This window comes from Salmo trutta, chromosome 33, assembly GCF_901001165.1.
Source record: "Salmo trutta chromosome 33, fSalTru1.1, whole genome shotgun sequence".
NCBI classification, from domain to species: Eukaryota; Metazoa; Chordata; class Actinopteri; order Salmoniformes; family Salmonidae; genus Salmo; species Salmo trutta.
Window position 1 is genome coordinate 23,162,428 of NC_042989.1, and position 15,630 is coordinate 23,178,057.

The window sequence follows — 15,630 nt, forward strand, 5'->3', positions numbered from 1 at the left end:
TGCAATTCCGAATTTTCTGGAACCCAATTTTTTGGAACTAAATACACTACGTGACCAAAAGTATATGGACACCTGCTCGTTGAACATCTCATTCCAAAATCAGGGGCATTAATATGGAGTTGGTCCCCCCTTTGCTGCTAAAACACTGTTCTGGAAGGCTTTCCTCCAGATGTTGGAACATTGCTGCGGGGACTTGCTTCCATTCAGGCACAAGAGCATTCGTGAGGTCGGGCAATGATGTTGGGCGATTAGACCTGGCTCGTAGTCGGCGGTCCAATTCATCCCAAACGTGTTCGATTGGGTTGAGGTCAGGGCTCTGTGCAGGCCAGTCAAGTTCTTCCACACTGATCTCAACAAACCATTTCTATATGGACCTCACTTTGTGCACAGGGGCATTGTCATGCTGAAACAGGAAAGGGACTTCCCCAAACTGTTGCCACAAAGTTGGAAGCACAGAATCGTCTAGAATGGCATTGTATGCTGTAGCGTTAAGATTTCCCTTCACTGGAACTAAAGGGCCTAGCCCGAACCATGAAAAACAGGCCCATACCATTATTCCTCCTCCACCAAACTTTACAGTTGGCACTATGCATTGGGGCAGGTAGCATTCTCCTGGCATCCGCCAAACCCAGAATTGTCCGTTGGACTGCCAGAAGGTGAAGGGTGATTCATCACTCCATAGAATGTCTTTCCACTACTCCAGTCCAATGGCGGCGAGCTTTACACCCCTTTTGCCAACGCTTGGCAATTGCACGTTTGTAAACTAAGGCTTGTTTGTGGCTGCTCGGCCATGGAAACCTGTTTCATGAAGCTCCCGAGGAACAATTATTGTGCTGACGTTGCTTCTAGAGGCGTTTGGAACTCGTTAGTAAGTGTTGCAACCGAGGACATACAATTTTTACACACCACGCCCTTCAGCGGTCCCATTCTGTAAACTTGTGTGGCCTACCACTTCGCTGCTGAGCCGTTGTTGCTCCTAGACATTTCCACTTCACAATAACAGCACTTATAGTTGACCGGGGAAGCTCTAGCAGGGCAGAAATTAGCCGGATCCACTAATTTGAAGGGGTGTCCACTTACTTTTCTATATAGTGTATATAGGGATTTCTGCGCTTTTTTTTAATTTACATTTCTTATGTAACCTTTATTTAACCTGGCAAGTCAGTTAAGAACAAATTCTTATTTACAATGACGGCCTAACCCGGCCAAACCTGGACGACGCTGGGCCAGTTGTGCGCTGCCCTATGGGACTCCCAATCAAGGCCGGATGTGATACAGCCTGGATTCGTACCAGGGAATGTAGTGATGCCTCTTGCAAGAGATACAGTGCCTTAGACCTCTGCGCCACTCGGGAGGATCCCGAGGACCCTGCAGGATCCGCTACCGCTTCCTCCTCCTTTCAGCTGCTGCTCAGTGCTCCGCTGCTGCTTATACACGAAAGACAGTTTGAACACACGTAGTTCTTTGTTGTAACAGTAATCTATTGCAAACATAAGCACAACATAACAGGCAGTGTAGCGATTTCACGTTCTTTTTTCAGGTGAGTTAGCCTATATGCAGCTATTTAGGCAAGCTGTATGTATGCAGCATATCAAACAAGCAAGACACAGACAGGCAGTCAACATCGATTTATTGTGCAAACATTGGCTATTGGGAGGCAGACAGGCAGTCAATGTCGTAGTGTTCTTTATTCAGCAACTCTGGTCATATGGCAGCATAACTATAAAGATTGCGTCATCACACAAAACGCTGATAGATTTGCCCCAATGCAATGTGTTGACTGCGTCTTGCTTGTGCTACAGCAATATCTGTTACAGCAGACAGAAGGTTGTAGCCTTCATAATATTTTTTTAAATGTTTGTTCAAATCGCTGCAGTTTGAGTTTGAGTTTTTAAGCGTTTTCTCTCCAAATTATGCTTTGGCCAGAAATATGAGTATAGGACGAGTCAACAACATTATTTGGGTATGAGTTAACATAATATTAACTTTTCACTGGACTTTTCATTTTTTCAATGGACAGTTACTTTAACCAGATGCTATACTTCAACATTGTCTAGTAAGACCCTATGTCAAAAGTCAATGTATGATTGTTCTATGCATATAAGCAACGGATTGGATTTACAAAATGTATATTTCTCTATTTTTGATTGAAGGGAGAAGAAGATTGAAGGCCTGACCGTTCTCCGTGGTCTGACGCAGTACCATTCAGACATACTGCTGAACAGGCTGCATGACGTCTGTCTCGCACTCATCCAAGAGGTACGACCACGACTCCTCATTCTTTTAGTATTCTATAAATGTTCATGTGAAACGGCAGTCCATTGTCCTGGGGACCTTCATCCAATCCCCTTCTAATCATAATCTAACCCTCAATCAATTCAGTACAGGGTGGTCCTTGTAGACTTTAGCCCTCAATGATTGATTTTCCTATGTCCTGATGAGGACATTTGACCATTCAAGCCCTTACTCAGATGTCTGGTTATATATTTTTTTATCTAACTGATTTAATGATATCATCATCTGAGTGTATTGCTCCTCAGGTGAGGAACCTTCGTTCAGGTGTGTCCCGTGTTGCGGTTGGGGCAATGGGTGAGCTGTACACTGCGCTGCAGAAGGGCATGGACCAGGAGCTGGAGGGCACGGCCAAGGCTCTACTGCAGAAAGCTGGGGAGTCCAACGCCTTCATCAGACAGGATGTGGATGCAGCGTTGGACAGCATGGTGCGACACTGCACCCCGACACGCAGCCTGAACGCTCTGCTCACCGGCGGCCTCAGGTCAGACACACTCACTGTCACAAGATAGCACTTTTAGCAGTTCTTTACCTGAATTAGGACTACATGCTTTGCGTGTAGATATTACATTTTTATCATGCTTGTATCTTATCATTAAAATAGGCCATTAGGCTTTATTTTCTATGTGGCGCTGACCACATCCCTGATATTGTCTCTTGTGAACAGTCACCTGAACTCCGTGGTGAGGAAGTGCGCAGGTCATCACATGGCCAACCTGATGGAGAACATTGGTGCTGCCCGCCTGCTGTCTGGAGGGAAAGACCTCACCGACCGAATCCTACCTGCCGTCACCAAGCTGGCACAAGACTCCTCCCAGGAAGCTAGGTAGGGAGGGAATTCTGTTCAATACCAATGAGTGTCTGTTTTAATAGTAGCAGGTGTGTCTGTTATCAATAGTGACATTGTTTGACTCTGAGGCTGTTCTGCTCCTCAGGTACCAGGGGCGCCGGATGCTGTTATTTCTGTCACTGCACCGTGATTTTGATAAGATGTTGGAGAAATATATCCCTGCCAAAGACCTGGCTCCCATCAGAGACACTGTCTTCACACTGAAGACTAAGGTACAGAACACTGTCTCCACACTGAACACTAAGGTACAGAACACTGTCTCCACACTGAACACTAAGATACAGCACACTGTCTCCACACTGAACACTAAGGTACAGCACACTGTCTCCACACTGAACACTAAGTTACAGAACACTGTCTCCACACTGAACACTAAGGGACAGCACACTGTCTCCACACTGAACACTAAGGTACAGCACACTGTCTCCACACTGAACACTAAGATACAGCACACTGTCTCCACACTGAACACTAAGGTACAGCACACTGTCTCCACACTGAACACTAAGGTACAGAACACTGTCTCCACACTGAACACTAAGGTACAGCACACTGTCTCCACACTGAACACTAAGGTACAGCACACTGTCTCCACACTGAACACTAAGGTACAGCACACTGTCTCCACACTGAACACTAAGATACAGCACACTGTCTCCACACTGAACACTAAGGTACAGCACACTGTCTCCACACTGAACACTAAGATACAGAACACTGTCTCCACACTGAACACTAAGGTACAGAACACTGTCTCCACACTGAACACTAAGGTACAGCACACTGTCTCCACACTGAACACTAAGGTACAGAACACTGTCTCCACACTCAACACTAAGGTACAGAACACTGTCTCCACACTGAACACTAAGGTACAGCACACTGTCTCCACACTGAACACTAAGGTACAGAAAACTGTCTCCACACTGAACACTAAGGTACAGCACACTGTCTCCACACTGAACACTAAGGTACAGCACACTGTCTCCACACTGAACACTAAGGTACAGCACACTGTCTCCACACTGAACACTAAGGTACAGAACACTGTCTCCACACTGAACACTAAGGTACAGAACACTGTCTCCACACTCAACACTAAGGTACAGCACACTGTCTCCACACTGAACACTAAGGTACAGAACACTGTCTAACTGAGAAGGTGTGTGGGACTGTTATGAGTCATTCCTGTCTATTTTAGTCTCCCCTTGCTGGGGACTTGCGTTTTGAGACAAGACACTGTTACTGTAAGAAAGCAGCAGTTTAGACAGGAAACGCCACATTCGTTTTAACCATTTATTAGAAAAGACGACAATAAATGCCGTACATTAGTCTTTGCGTTAGGCTCTGCTCCATCGGGGTAGCTATACCAATGCCTCTGACAAAAGCAGAGCCCAAACAAGTGGAGGCTGGGGAGAGTGGTGGGAAAGCAGAAAACAGAAATGAATGGCGAGTAACGTGTTACAGCATTGGCATGTCACCAAGAACACCAGCACATGGCATTGGGCGGCAGCCATCAGAATGTGTGTGGGAACCCGGTCGACTAAATAAACCGCCATATTAAGGTAGCATGATGAATCTAATTGCTGCAATATCAGCTGATGCTATCAGTCAGGTTTCCTGTATGAACCTGCTGCACTTCATTTATACTACCGGTCAAAAGTTTGGACACACCTACTCATTCCAGGGTTTTGCTTTATTTGTACTATTTTCTACATTGTACAATAATAGAGAAGACATCAAAACTATGAAATGACACATATGGAATCATGTAGTAACCAAAAAAGTGTTAAACAAATCAAAATATATTTAATATTTGAGATTCATTAAAGAAGCCACCTTATGCCTTTTTATTTATACATTTTTTTCACCTTTATTTAACCAGGTAGGCCAGTTGAGAACAAGTTCTCATTTACAACTGCGACCTGACCAAGATAAAATAAAGCAGTGCGACAAAAACAACAACACAGTTACACATGGGATAAACAAAACGTATAGTCAATAACACAATAGAAAAATGTATGTACAGTGTGTGCAAATGTAGAAGAGTAGGCAGGTAAGGCAATAAATAGGCCATGGAGGCGAAATAATTACAATTTAGCATTAACACTGGAGTGATAGATGTGCAGATGATGATGTGCAAGTAGAGATACTGGGGTGCAAAAGAGCAATAAGATAAATAACAATATGGGGATGAGGTAGTTGGTGTGCTATTTACAGATTGGCTGTATACAGGTACAGTGATCGAAAAGCTGATCTGACAGCTGATGCTTAAAGTTAGAGAGGGAGATATACGTCTCCAGCTTCAGTGATTTCTCCAATTATTTCCAGTCATTGGCAGCAGAGAACTGTAAGGAAAGGCGGCCAAAGGAAGAGTTGGCTTTGGGGATGACCAGTGAGATATACCTGCTGGAGCGCGTGCTACGGGTGGATGTTGCTATGGTGACCAGTGAGCTGAGATAAGGCGGGGCTTTACCTAGCATAGATTTATAGATGACCTGGAGCCAGTGGGTTTGGCGACGAATATGTAGTGAGGGCCAGCCAACGAGAGCATACAGGTCGCAGTGGTGGGTAGTATATGGGGCTTTGGTGACAAAGCGGATGGCACTGTGATAGACTACATCCAGTTTCCTGAGTAGAGTGCTGGAGGCTATTTTGTAAATGACATCGCCGAAGTCAAGGATTAGTAGGATAGTCAGTTTTATGAGGGTATGTTTGGCAGCATGAGTTTTTTAAAAAAAAAAATTTTTTTGTTTGTTTTTTGTACTGGCCCCCCGTGGGAATCGAACCCACAACCCTGGCGTTGCACACACCATGCTGGCGTTGCAAACACCATGCTCTACCAACTGAGCCCCCTTTGGCAGCTCTATCTTGTTGGAAAATGTTATAGTTAGGGATGGTGTCAGGATTCACCTAGCGGTCATGATTTGGGGCTGTACAGATGTTTGATGTATTAGAATAATTGATTATGCTTATGTTATATTAATAGAAGGGGGGGTTATAAGACCCCTCCCTCCTTACATTTATAGGGTCCTAGACTATAGATTAACAACATATATATTCATTATATAGTTTTAGAATTGTTCCACAGTTGTTCTCTCTCTCTCTCTCTCTCTCTCTCTCTCTCTCTCTCTCTCTCTCTCTCTCTCATAATAGTGTGACTGAGACAGAACTCTGCAGGGGAGTGTGGGAGATAAGAGACTAGTTAGACATTCCACAATAAATCAACTTTGGGGAGGGGACATTTATTGCCTAGCTTTTAGATAAACACTGAAACTCTATGTTTGTATAGCTATGGATGCAGGGTTTTGGTCTCAGGAGTAAAAAGGTAATGACGTAGTCAGTGACATCACTAAGGCGGGACTTCGGTTTAATAAAACAACTTGAGACCTTTTGTTTGATGCAGAACTTACTCGGAAACATGCGTGCTATGTTCCTGTTTGTCAACTTCTGTCAGCAATTGCATTAATAAAGGGTTTTGAATGATTTAATTAAATAAAATTGTCATAATGCTAATTTCACCAATGAGCCAATGATGATACGAAAGAAACAAAATGCACACTCTTGGCATTTTGTCGACCTGCTTCAAGAGCTGGAATGCATTTCAATTAACAGGTGTGCCTTGTTAAAAGTTAATTTGTGGAATTTCTTCTTATTAATGTATTTGAGCCAATCAGTTGTGTTGTGACAAGTTAGGGGTGGTATACAGAAGAAAGCCCTATTTGGTAAAAGACCAAGTCCATATTATGGCAAGAACAGCTCAAATAAGCAAAGAGAAACGACAGTCCATCATTACTTTAAGACATGAAGGTCAGTCAATGCAGAACATTTAAAGTGCAGTCGCAAAAAACCATCAAGCGCTATAATGAAACTGGCTCTCACGAGGACAGCCACAGGAAAGGAAGACCCAGAGTTACCTCTGCTGCAGAGGATAAGTTCATTAGAGTTACCAGCTTCAGATTACAGCCCAAATAAATGCTTTACAGAGTTAAAGTAACAGACACATCTCAACATCAACTGTTCAGAGGAGACTGCGTGAATCAGGCCTTCATGGTCGAATTGCAGCAAAGAAACCAGTACTAAAGGACACCAATAAGAAGAAGAGACTTGCTTGGGCCAAGAAGCACGAGCAATGGACATTAGACCAGTGGAAATCTGTCTTTGTCTTTGTGAGACGCAGAGTAGGTGAATGGATGATCTCCGCATGTGTGGTTCCCACCGTGAAGCATGGAGGAGGAGGTGTGCTGGTGTGGGGGTGCTTTGCTGGTGACACTGTATGTGATTTATTTACACTTAACCAGCATGGCTACCACAGCATTCTGCTGCGATACGCCATCCCATCTGGTTTGCGCTTAGTGGGACGATCATTTGTTTTTCAACAGGACAATGACCCAACACACCTCCAGGCTGTGTAAGGGCTATTTGACCAAGAAGAAGAGTGATGGAGTGCCTCCACAATCACCTGACCTCAACCCAATTGAGATGGTTTGGGATGATTTGGACCGCAGAGTGAAGGAAAAGAAGCCAACAAGTTCTCAGCATATGTGGGAACTCCTTCAAGACTGTTGGAAAAGCATTTCAGGTGAAGCTGGTTGAGAGAATGCCAAGAGTGTGCAAAGCTGTCATCAAAGCAAATGGTGGCTACTTTGAAGAATCTAAAATAGAAAATATATTTTGATTAGTTTAACACTTTTTTGGTTACTACATGATTCCATATGTGTTATTTCATAGTGTTGATGTCTTCACTATTATTCTACAATGTAGAAAATATATATTTTTAAATACATTGAATGAGTAGATGTCCAAACTTTTGACTGGTACTGTACATTTGTGTGATCTATGAGTTACGTGTGTTAATGTGTTCTGCAGGGCCTGGGAGAGATGCCCCAGGACACCCCGTCAGCCAGGGGCCGGCGTTCCCACCCTGGCAGTGGGACAGTGAGGGCCTCGTCTCTCAACAGGGAACCACACAAAGTGGTAAACAGGTGGGAAAACGCAACATCAACTGAAACATGTAGCACTATCCATACTATCCCTGAATTTAGTCTCTCATCAAGTCAACATCCCTTATATACTGAACTGTTATGATTGAAGTCATGGCTAGCCTTGCTGTTTGTCTATGCATTAGCACAGTTTGTGTCAATGAATGTAGAGTTTGTTCATGTGTGTATCCATCAGTATGAACTCCGTCTCTATGTTTTACCTACTGTTTGTGTATCTGCAGGGAGTCTGGGCAGTACAACGGAAGACCTCAAGCTCACAGCATTGCAGACAAGATCGAGTACATCAAGCAGCTCACAGCCCTGCTGGGTTCAAAGGACTTTAGAGAGCGCATCAAGGGCATCGACCAGCTAATGGTGGACTGCGAGCACAACCCCAGCATGGTCATCTGCAGTATCTTTCCGGTAACTGATGTCAGCTGAACAAAACTGGATATTTTTTTGCCTCATATACCCTAAGCTGCTAAAGGCCGAAATCCTCTGACTATCACAAAAAATACTAGCTATACATTTTATTGACGAAATCAACCATGCAAAGTTCCATAGATAAAAGGGCCTGTGTAAGCAGGTCATAGTTGAATCTGTAGTAATGCTTCTCTCATCCCTCTGTCCTTCTCTCGCAGGTGTTTGATGCCTTTAAGGCCAGACTGCAAGAGTCCAACAGTAAGGTCAACCTGTACGCTCTAGAGTCTCTGCAGAAGATTGTCACTGTGATGAAGGATAACCTTGCCCAGGTAATCTACATCCTGGTCCCAGCCATCGTGGACAATCACCTCAACTCCAAGAACAACGCTATCTACACTGCTGCTATTGGAGCCATCCACACACTCATCCAAAACCTGGGTGGGTGTCTGATGATGTTTCCCATCACATCATCTGGTTTGAAGCTTGAACGTAGCTTGACTTTGTGCTTGACTTTGTTCACAGATAACGCTCTCCTCCTCCAGCCCTTCTGCACCAAGGCCCAGTTCCTGAGTGGTAAGGCTAAGGTGGATCTCATAGAGAAGGTTGCAGGTATGTTCACTGAAATAGTTTGCTTGAGATATTCCCTTCAGTACCTAAGTTACGTAGATGACACTTTGTAAACTTCATTTGGCTTTTAACATTTTGATTTGGATCTGAGTTGACAAAAGCTGCTAAGCAACAGTGCACTGGCAACTGTCTTTCTGCCTGTCACCCAAAGTCTTTAGCCTCTTAAAAGGAGGGAGAAACAGATGTCAGGCCCATATGCTCTCAGCATTTCATAAGTTCCTTGTTACAACATGTTTGACTCCTCATCCTCCCACCTCCCTCCCTCCTCTCCTCCTCTGGTCTGTCTTTCAGATCTGGTGACAGGATTATATCCCCGTAAGCCCCAGGTGGTGGAACAGAAGGCGTTACCCCTGCTGTGGCATCTCCTGGGCACATCCAGCCACAGCGGCACTGTCCACGGCCGGGGTGGCAGCGTGCGGGGGGCCACCTCCAACCTGTGCCAAGCCCTCTACACCCACATGGGGCCTGGGCTGGCAGAGTTTGCCGCTTCCCAGCCTGCCAACGTCCACAAGAGCCTCAATGAGCTCATGAGGACCCTCTCCTACCCCTGAGGGCCCCTCAGAAAACACAACCTTCAAAACACAATCAAACCCCCCCCCAGACAGAAGAACAGAAACACCGACCTTCCTTAAAGACAGAGATGTTCTACATTTCTGAGAGTGCCTGCACTTTTTTAACGTTACAGAGTATAGAAAGTCCTTAAGATGAGAGCCCTTAAATCAACCCTCTTGTCAGCGAGCTATGGTGTCCTTTAATAAAGGAGCACAGGCAGGCAGACAGACAGACAGACAGACAGACAGACAGACAGACAGACAGACAGACAGACAGACAGACAGACAGACAGACAGACAGACAGACAGACAGACAGACAGAGACTTCAGCTGTTGGCATCAGGTCTTACACTCTCAACAACCTGCTCTCTTTGCACTTTGAAGAAGTCGCTCACTATCATGATAGTTGTCGTCATGAATATGGCTTGGTATGTATCGTCATATGATTGTTGCTGTTGTTTTTTATGAATCTTATTGTACGCAAATCAGAGACAACGTTATGAAGAATATACATTTGAAATGCACAAAAAGGAAACGGGACCTGAAAGATGTATATTTTAGGTGATTCATTTGATGTGAAATTTGTAAGATGTCTTATACGGTTGTTTTAAAGATTTGTCAGAGTGAAGATTAATGATTACAAATAATTTGTATAGCTCAAATGTGTGATTGCACAGTATTAGCCTAATCTGTATGCTGTACGATGTTGCCGTATATAATGTATCTATTGTATATGGTTTGTAAATCTTATTGTAACAATTTGTTGATGAAGTGGTGTTCTGGCATGTCTTAGCATTTTACTTTTTGCATGACCAAAATGTACTGACGTGATCAAAAAATATATTTATATTTTTGTTAAGGATATATATATATATGTGTGTACACTGATGCCTAACTCTACTTTGGGTGTAAACCAATTATACTGGCTGAGTGTAACATTGAAACCATTTATCTTTAAACTAACGACTGATATAGAGACGGTGAAGCCCAGGTCTGTGATTCTGTTTCAGTATAGTGCCAGTCTTAACGTAGCCTTTCACTATTCTATGTTTAAATTATATTGAACTTGTTTGTTAACAAGATGAAAGACCAACTGATATTTAAAGTGTTTATTTCTATAAACCATATGCTTTGTTTTTTTATTTATTTACTTTATTCCTTCACATCTTTATTGTAAAGAAACTTTCCTATACTATCATTGTAATGCCTCAGCTCAGTGTAGTTGGCCTTGTTGCCTTGTGTCGCCCAAAGGGGGAAAAGAGGATATCTGTGTTCCTGGTCTTTAACAGTCTGGAGGAAGAGGGGGCTGTAAGGTAAGGATCTATTTCCAATTAGTGGGATTAGACATGCAAGATTGAGCATCTGAGTCGGTTATTAAAACAAGACCACTGTCACGGATTTACATGATTTGCTTTTATTTACATGTAAATAAATACAAACATTTGTTTTGCAGGGTTACATGACAAATGATAGCAAAGCAAAAGATTGTAGAAAATGTCAAGTTCCTTGAGAAGATAGTTCTCATTGATATACAGTACCAGTCAAATGTTTGGACACCTACTCATTCCAGGGTTTTTCATAAATGTTACTATTTTGTGAAGACATCAAAACTGAAATGACACATATGGAATCATTTGGAAACCAAAAAAGTGTTAAACAAATCAAAATATGTTTTATATTTGAGATTCTTCAAAGTAGCCACACTTTGCCTTGATGACAGTGCTGCACACTTGCATTCTCTCAACCAGCTTCATGAAGTTGTCACCTGGAATATATTTCAATTAAAGGTGTGCCTTGTTAGAGGTTAATTTGTGGAATTTCTTTCCGTCTTATTGCATTTGAGCCAATCAGTTAGGGGTGAGGGTGGTATACAGAAGATAGCCCTATTTAGTAAAAGACCAAGTCCATATTATAACAAGAACAGCTCAAATAAGCAAAGAGAAACAACAGCCCATCATTACTTTAAGACATGAAGGTCAGTCAACCCAGAAAATGTCAAGAACTTTGATGGTTTCTTCAAGTGCAGTCGCAAAAACCATCGAGCGCTATGATGTAACGGGCTCTCATGAGGACAGCCACAAAAAAGGAAGACCCAGAGTTACCTCTGCTGCAGAGGATTACTTCATTAGAGTTACTAGCCTCAGAAATTGCAGCCCAAATAATTGCTTCACAGAGTTAAAGTAGCAGACACATCTCAACATCAACTGTTCAGAGGAGACTGCGTGAATCAGGCCGTCATGTTCGAATTGCTGCAAAGAAACCACTACTAAAGTACACCAACAAGAAGAGACTTGCTTGTGCCAAGAAACACGAGCAATGGACATTTGACCGGTGAAAATCTACCCTTTGGTCTGATGAGTCCAAATGTAAGATTTTTGGTTCCAACCTCCGTGTTTTTGTGAGACGCAGAGTAGGTGAACGGAGGATCTCTGCATGTGTAGTTCCCACCGTGAAGTATGGAGGAGGAGGTGTGATGGTGTGGGGGTGCTTTGCTGGTGACACTGTCTGATTTATTTAGAATTCAAGGCACACTTAACCAGCATGGCTACCACAGCATTCTGCAGCAATACGCCACCCATCTGGTTTGCGCTTAGTGGAACTATCATTTGTTTTTCAACAGGACAATGACCCAACACACCTCCAGGCTGTGTAAGGGCTATTTGACCAGGAAGAAGAGTGATGGAGTGCTGCATCAGATGACCTGGCCTCCACAATTACCCGACATCAACCCAATTTGTTTAACACTTTTTTGGTTACTATATGATTCCATATGTTTTTTTCAAAGGTTTGATGTCTTCACTATTATTCTACAATGTAGAAAATAGTAAAATAAAGAAAAACCCTTGAATGAGGTGTTATAAAACCTTTGACCGGTAGTGTATTTTGATTTGTTTAACACATTTTTGTTTACTACATGATTCCATATGTGTTATTTTATAGTTTTGATGTCTTCACGAAAGAAAAACCCTTGAATGAGGTGTGTGTAGGTGTGTCCAAACTTTTGACTGGTACTGTATACACCCAGTGGCCAGTTTATTAGGTACACTACCCAATTCACAAAAATGGTTCAATCCTACAGACAGTGCGTCAGGTGCGCAGGTTCCAGTATGCGCCAGTAATAGCCAGCCTCCTGGGCTTTTCACGCACGACAGTGTCTAGGGAGGTGATCACTAAACATTTCTGTAAAAAAACAACGATAAAGCCTTGTGTTTTGTGCTGTTGGCGTTTGGTGCACTTGATTCAGCAGCCTTAGCACCGGGAAGGCAAATTGTCAGCATTTTGAACTATTTAATGTGTCTGAAGGTAAAACTTTGCGTACCCGGCAGGCCCAGACAGCAAATCAAGTACACTTATAGGCCTACCGCTGGCCAATCATAATGCTTAGATCACTGTGTCTTCACAGTTTCCTCAAGCCATAGGCTGTAAAAAGAAGCCTCGAGCGCACAGCAAAGATGATGACTTGAGACTCAATGAACACAGCAAAGAGCTGCTATTTTAATAAGTACGTTCATGTTTAAGTTGTTATTCAGCACTGTCAACATTTTGTTCAACACTTTTAGGCCGATAAGCCATAAAATGTGTGTTCCCGATTTCCCACTAATGCCACTAACACTACAACCAACACTGCAGCTGTAATGAATGAGTACAGCAAAGTGTTTCCAAAGCTTGCGTTGTTATTATTAGCGGCTTGTCCTTTTTAATATCGAGGAATATTTCACTGTCTCTGATCGGTCATCGGAGTGATAACATGAATCGCCATCAGCTGGAAGATTGGGTCCTCTTTTCTCAGCGGAGGGAGGGAGGGAGGGAGAGAGGAGGGAAGGTGAGTTGGGTGAGAGGCAGCCTCAGCAGTGCTATCACCCTCCCACCATCCCCTGTCTGACCATCAGATGCAAGCCATCAGTTCAGTAAAAAAAAAAGCTAATGATTATGCTCACTCAGCTGTGCCTCACAACAAAATATATATTACCAGTGTAATGGTCTGAGAAGAACAACATTGTCAGGGCAATTCAAGCATTGCCAATATGCAGTGATGATGTATTGGGCTTATAGCCTACTGTACAAACCTCATTGCTACAGAACTGTTTTTAATACGCTAATTTTGCATAGGCTTATTTTGCATAGGTTTTTGAAGTCTTTTGAAAACAAATCTGTGAGGTAGATCTCGGCTTGCTTTTGGACTCAGAAGGTGATCTTGACTCAGAAAAGGTTGGTAACTACTGGTCTAGGGTTTACCATCAATGGTGCGACAAACAAAAAACATCCAATCAGCGGCAGTCCTGGAGGCGAAAACAGCTAGTTGATGAGAGAGGTCGAAGGAGAATGGCAAGAATCGTGCAAAATAACAGGCGGACCACAAACAGGCAAATAACTGTGCAGTACAACAGTGGTGTGCAGAGCCTTATCTCTGAATGCACAACTCGTCGGTCCTTGTCACTGATGGGCTATTGCAGCGGACGACAACACTGGGTTCTACTCCTGTCAGCTAAAAACAAGAAGAGCCGACTCCATTGGGCACACGATCAGAGGAGTGGAAAAACATTGCTTGGTCCGACAAGTCCTGGTTCCTTTTGCGTCAAGCTGATGGCAGAATCAGGATTTGGCGTAAGCAGCATGAGTCCATGGCCTCATCCTGCCTGGTGTCAACGGTACAGGCTGGTGGCGGTGGTGTAATGGTTTGGGGAATGTTTCCCTGGCACACATTAGGTCCTTGATACTAATTGAGCAACATTTAAACAGTGTATCTGAACATTGTTACTGACCAGGCGCAGCCCTTCATGGCTACAGGGGGTCCATCAAGGTACGAGATGGGTGTACCTAATAGAATGTATTTAACAGGTCTTCTTATGGGACTCAGGTCCAGGCCATATTGGAAAAAGAGCTAGGCTTGGCAAGTTGAAGTAAAACAAAGGTGTCTTATCTTAGACTTTTTGATTAACCAAAGATAATTTGTCTCTGGTCTCACACACCACATGCAGAACTTTTCAAAACTAATAACACATTAATTATCTTATAAATTTGTATATCTTTAAAAATATATATGTATTTCACCTTTATTTAACCAGGTAGGCCAGTTGAGAACAAGTTCTCATTTACAACTGCATCCTGGCCAAGATAACGCAAAGCAGTGCGACAAAAAACAACAACAGAGTTACACATAGGATAAACAAACATACAGTCAATAACACAATAGAAAAATCTATAAACAGTGTGTGCAAATGGAGTAAGGAAGTAATGCACTAAATAGGCCATAGCAGCAAAGTAATTACAATTTAGCAAATTAACACTGAAGTGATAGATGAGCAGATGATGATGTGCAAGTAGAAATACTATTGTGCAAAAGAGCAAAAAAGTAAATAAAAACAATATGGGGATGAGGTAGGTAGTTGGGTGGGCTATTTACAGATGGGCTGTGTACAGCTGCAGCGATCGGTAAGCTGCTCAGATAGCTGATGCTTAAAGGTAGTGAGGGAGGTATAAGTCTCCAACTTCAGCGATTTTTGCAATTTGTTCCAGTCATTAATTCGTTCCAGTTCCATATAATATACTAATGAATGTGTCATTAGTTCTGGGTCTCGTGTGGCTCAGTTGGTAGAGCATGGTGTTTGCAACGCCAGGGTTGTGGGTTCGATTCCCACGGGGGACCAGTACGGAGAAAAAAACTGTATGAAATGTATGCATTCACTACTGTAAGTCGCTCTGGATAAGAGCGTTTGCTAAATGACTAAAATGTAAATGTTTTGAAAAGTTCTGCCTGTGGTGGACTCAATATTCCTTCACAAAAGATATGGGCTACCATACAATATCTAAAATAAGCAGAACTTGTGCTATGAATGTGGAGTATTTGTCTCTAGATCACAGATGATGTGTTTGACACCTGTTTGAATCAATCGATCAATCATAT

General features: G+C 43.0%; 1 protein-coding gene across 1 annotated transcript in view; it reads left to right on the plus strand.

Moving 5' to 3' along the window:
- LOC115172682 (TOG array regulator of axonemal microtubules protein 1-like) overlaps nucleotides 1-11,123 on the plus strand; it is a 32,384-nt gene extending 21,261 nt beyond the window's left edge. Inside the window, exons 14-22 of the mRNA XM_029730365.1 lie at nucleotides 2,154-2,259; nucleotides 2,541-2,776; nucleotides 2,960-3,118; nucleotides 3,228-3,354; nucleotides 8,012-8,127; nucleotides 8,367-8,547; nucleotides 8,766-8,985; nucleotides 9,070-9,156; nucleotides 9,466-11,123. Coding sequence (XP_029586225.1) covers nucleotides 2,154-2,259; nucleotides 2,541-2,776; nucleotides 2,960-3,118; nucleotides 3,228-3,354; nucleotides 8,012-8,127; nucleotides 8,367-8,547; nucleotides 8,766-8,985; nucleotides 9,070-9,156; nucleotides 9,466-9,725 — 1,492 coding nt within the window. The 3' untranslated portion in view covers nucleotides 9,726-11,123. The remainder of the gene's footprint in view (nucleotides 1-2,153; nucleotides 2,260-2,540; nucleotides 2,777-2,959; nucleotides 3,119-3,227; nucleotides 3,355-8,011; nucleotides 8,128-8,366; nucleotides 8,548-8,765; nucleotides 8,986-9,069; nucleotides 9,157-9,465) is intronic.
- Nucleotides 11,124-15,630: the final 4,507 nt, after the last annotated feature.